This window comes from Mus caroli, chromosome 3 (assembly GCF_900094665.2).
Source record: "Mus caroli chromosome 3, CAROLI_EIJ_v1.1, whole genome shotgun sequence".
Lineage (NCBI taxonomy): Eukaryota > Metazoa > Chordata > Mammalia > Rodentia > Muridae > Mus > Mus caroli.
In genome coordinates, this window is record NC_034572.1 from 103,290,702 (window position 1) to 103,294,414 (window position 3,713).

Consider the following 3,713-nt stretch of genomic DNA (forward strand, 5'->3'; position numbering starts at 1 on the left):
TCTCTTTCCAGTGATGGCCGACTAGGCCATCTTTCAATACATATGCAGCTAGAGACAAGAGCTCCGGGGTACTGGTTAGTTCATCATGTTGTTCCCCCTATAGGGTTGCAGATCCCTTTAACTCCTTGGGTACTTTCTCTATTTTTAAATTTACAATTTCTATTTCTAAAATATTATATTTTTATTAGTTCTTTGAGATTTTATGCGATGTGCTTTAATCATACTTATCTCAACCCAACTTCCCCCAGATCCATTCTTCTTTCCCTGCCTGACCAATGTTGCCTCCCCTTTCTTAGTCCAGCAAGTCCAATTCATTTATGCATCCAGTGCCTCTGTAGGATTTTCTTAGGATGCCTTGGTTGTAGTTATTGCTCTGTATTGTAGTTGATTGTATCTTTTCCTGTGCCTTTATTATAGAGATAATAACAAAGGTTTCTAAATGTCAGAGGCAGAAACCAACTTCTGCATGACCTGCCATGAATACCAAGCCCAGGGCTAGCAACTGACTGGTCACTTCAACAGTATTTATTGAGCACACTTATCTTAAGCTAAGATCTAGGTCTCCAACAGTACACAAAGGAGACCAGGTTGTTGGCCTCATTGGACTTACTTTGTAAAAGGGTGGCCAAGCAATAAACAGAAATGAATTGATCAATCAAGACTGTGTTAGAGAGAAAGCAATTGAGTTATGAAGAAATCCTCAGGGCAGAGGGAAAATAGTTTGAGAAGGTTCCTGAAAGGGCAATAAAGGAATGAAGGAATAAATGTGGGGAAGCTAAGAGCAGTAACTTGCCTACTACATCAACAGAAATAAATAGAACCCAAGTCTTCAAGTCTAGTTTGACACTCTTTACCGAAACATAATGCTTTAACACTTCAAAAATACTCTTCAGGACACAAAATATGGTTGTTAAGGTAAAATTGCTGCATATAAATTCATTGTAATAATGTATTTTTAAAGAGAAAATTGGTCAACAAAAGATCACTGCAAGTAGTAAGTTGGAGCATATAAGATGCTGTTCTTGACTCCTGACTTAGGTTACAGCTAAGAATTTGGGATAAAGTGTGGTAATTAATTTATTCAGTATTCCTTCCTCAGCTACTGCGTGGCAGACATCATGTGAAGTGGTGTGTTCCCTGCTCTCAGGTTTACATTATTTTCATGGAAGAGATTTTACAAATAGTTTGATAATTATTTTAAATTAATACTGAATTTAATGAGTAGTTTAAATCTTCATGTGAATATTATTCAAAATCATTTGCGTATAAGCACTGTGTACTAAGTAAATTGTCAATCTTCAGTATAGGAGGTGATCTGAAAAAGAAATGTTGAGTTTTCCGTCTGTGTGAAAAGTTTTTCTTGATCTTTGTAGAAAGTTATGCTCTTATTTCTCAACTGTTTACACTTCACTGTCTAATTATTTTTGTGTTTATCAGATAATTGATATAGGAGAGAGTATAAGTATTCCGGATGAATTTACAGAACAAGAGAAGATGTCTGGAGAATGGTGGAAGCGGTTAGTAGCAGCAGGAATAGCGAGTGCGATCACACGGACATGTACAGCACCTTTGGAGCGCTTGAAAGTCATGATGCAGGTAGTTCGCATGCCTTGCCCACTCCTGAAGAGTGGAGTAACATGAAGAGTCCTTGATAAGTTTAACGTTGATTTTAAGTGCCTGGCAGATTTCTTAGTACCTTCTCATTGAAACTTCAATGAATTAAAATTTGTAATTACAAATCAATACTTGTTAGATACTTTTTTCTATAAGAATATAAACATCAAGAAAAATGTTATGAATTCAAATTTGTAATTAAAAAATATATGGTTGTTTTATTGTCCTTTGTTGTTTTGGTGATATTGGTAGCCTTGGGTGTTAAATTAAGAATGATTATTATAATATAGCATGATAATTGTGTAAAACTGTAATGTTACCTAGTTAAGAACTTTGTAAATTATCTGTAATTATTCTTTGTTCTTTCAAAACCTGTAACTCTGCTTAAATATTCAATTTATATGCCATTTTAAGAAAATGCTGTGTGTTAAAAGGACATTATTTTGGATTAAGGGAGCTTCATTTATTCGTTCCATACACACTCAGCAGGTGTGCTAGGTATTAGTAGTTTAATGGGCATTAGGTACTATAGTGGGTTAGACACACTTTTTACCATTAGAAGAATTCTAATACATCAGAGAAAAAAAATTTGATAACAAATATTAAAACACCATTATATAGCCAGACCAAAACCACACTAGTACTGTGGAAATACCAAGGGAGAATATATACCATTTATTTCTCCAGTAGATATATAATGATATCTTAGATAATTTATCCAATGGAAATGAAGGCTTTAGTTTAATAATCTAAATATAGAGAATACACATAGTATATGGAAATCGGACAACTAACCCATTGTCCTTCTATGTGTTTGACTCCACGTGTAACCCATACTCTATTCAACCAGGAAGCTAAATTTGAACCATTGTTAGGAAAGGCAAGTTGAAAATGTTGTGAAGCATATTAGAGAACTCAGTTTCCCCAGTAACTGGACCTGTAAGAAAATTTAAAAATTACATGTAAAGGAAAAACATAGACAAGTACATCACTACACAAATGGAGACATGTATAGCTCTATATAGATGGAGACATGTGCAGCAGTACACAGATGGACACATGTACAGCAGTACCCAGATGGACACATGTACAGCAGTACACATATGATCACATGTGCAGCAGTACACAGATGGAGACACATGCAGCAGTATATAGATGGAGACATTGTTGAATGGTGACAGAGATGGGAATAGAACCAGGAGGGTAAAGTAAGATAGAAAATGTCCTATTGTGTGCAAGAAATGCAAAGATGGAAGATTGTAGTTCTTATTTCCTAGAATGTTACAGACATATAGAATCAGCCTGCGGAGATGGTATGATGTTGGAAATAGTAACCGTCACTTCAGAGATTTTACTACAGGGCAGGGATAATCATGGGTCGCTGGATTAGGGAGAGTGCAAAAGCATGGGGCAACATTTGTTGGTTGTGATAGGGTGCTGCACACATGAATCCACAGCAGCTGTGACAGCATAAACAAGACCCGTGGAAAATCAGGCCAGCTAAAATTACAGCACAGACAGGGGAGGCTCCCTCATGAAATGCCATCTCTGAGGAGCTATTGGAGAAGTGGATGGCTGCTGTGGGAGGGGGAAGAGTTCTCTCCAAGGATGTGAGCCTGAGACTCTCCCTGTGCTGCAGGAGATGGCCCTGCACCCATCTCATGCAGGTAGCATCAAGAAGACATGAAAAACACATGAAATGGAGGCAGAAAGGTGATGGAGGGGTTAGGGGCAGAGATGGAGGGGAGGAAACGAGGGCAGATCTGATCAAAACACATTACGTATGTATGAAATTATCAAACAATAAAGAAATCTTAAACTAAAATTATGGAGCAAATGTAGTTTAAGGAAAAGAATGAAAAACGGAAAGGAATAAAGCAGACAGAGTAGGAGAAGGATGTGAAAAAGAAAAGGAAACTTTAGAAAAAAGTTGAGAATAAGAAGGAATTGTAAGTGGGAATTAAAGCCAGGTGTGGTAACAACACCAGCACCGAGGAAGCAGAGGCAGGAGATCAGGGGTCTAAGATCAACCTAAGTCACATACCAGGTATTAAGCCAGTCTGTCTCCCTCCCTCCCTCCCTCCCTCCCTCCCTCCCTC

At 37.5% G+C, this 3,713-nt stretch overlaps 1 protein-coding gene across 1 annotated transcript in view; it reads left to right on the plus strand.

Moving 5' to 3' along the window:
• The window catches only part of LOC110291167 (calcium-binding mitochondrial carrier protein SCaMC-1-like), a 33,675-nt gene that overhangs the window by 20,637 nt on the left and 9,325 nt on the right, over positions 1–3,713 (plus strand). Inside the window, exon 5 of the mRNA XM_021158148.1 lies at positions 1,438–1,596. Coding sequence (XP_021013807.1) covers positions 1,438–1,596 — 159 coding nt within the window. The remainder of the gene's footprint in view (positions 1–1,437; positions 1,597–3,713) is intronic.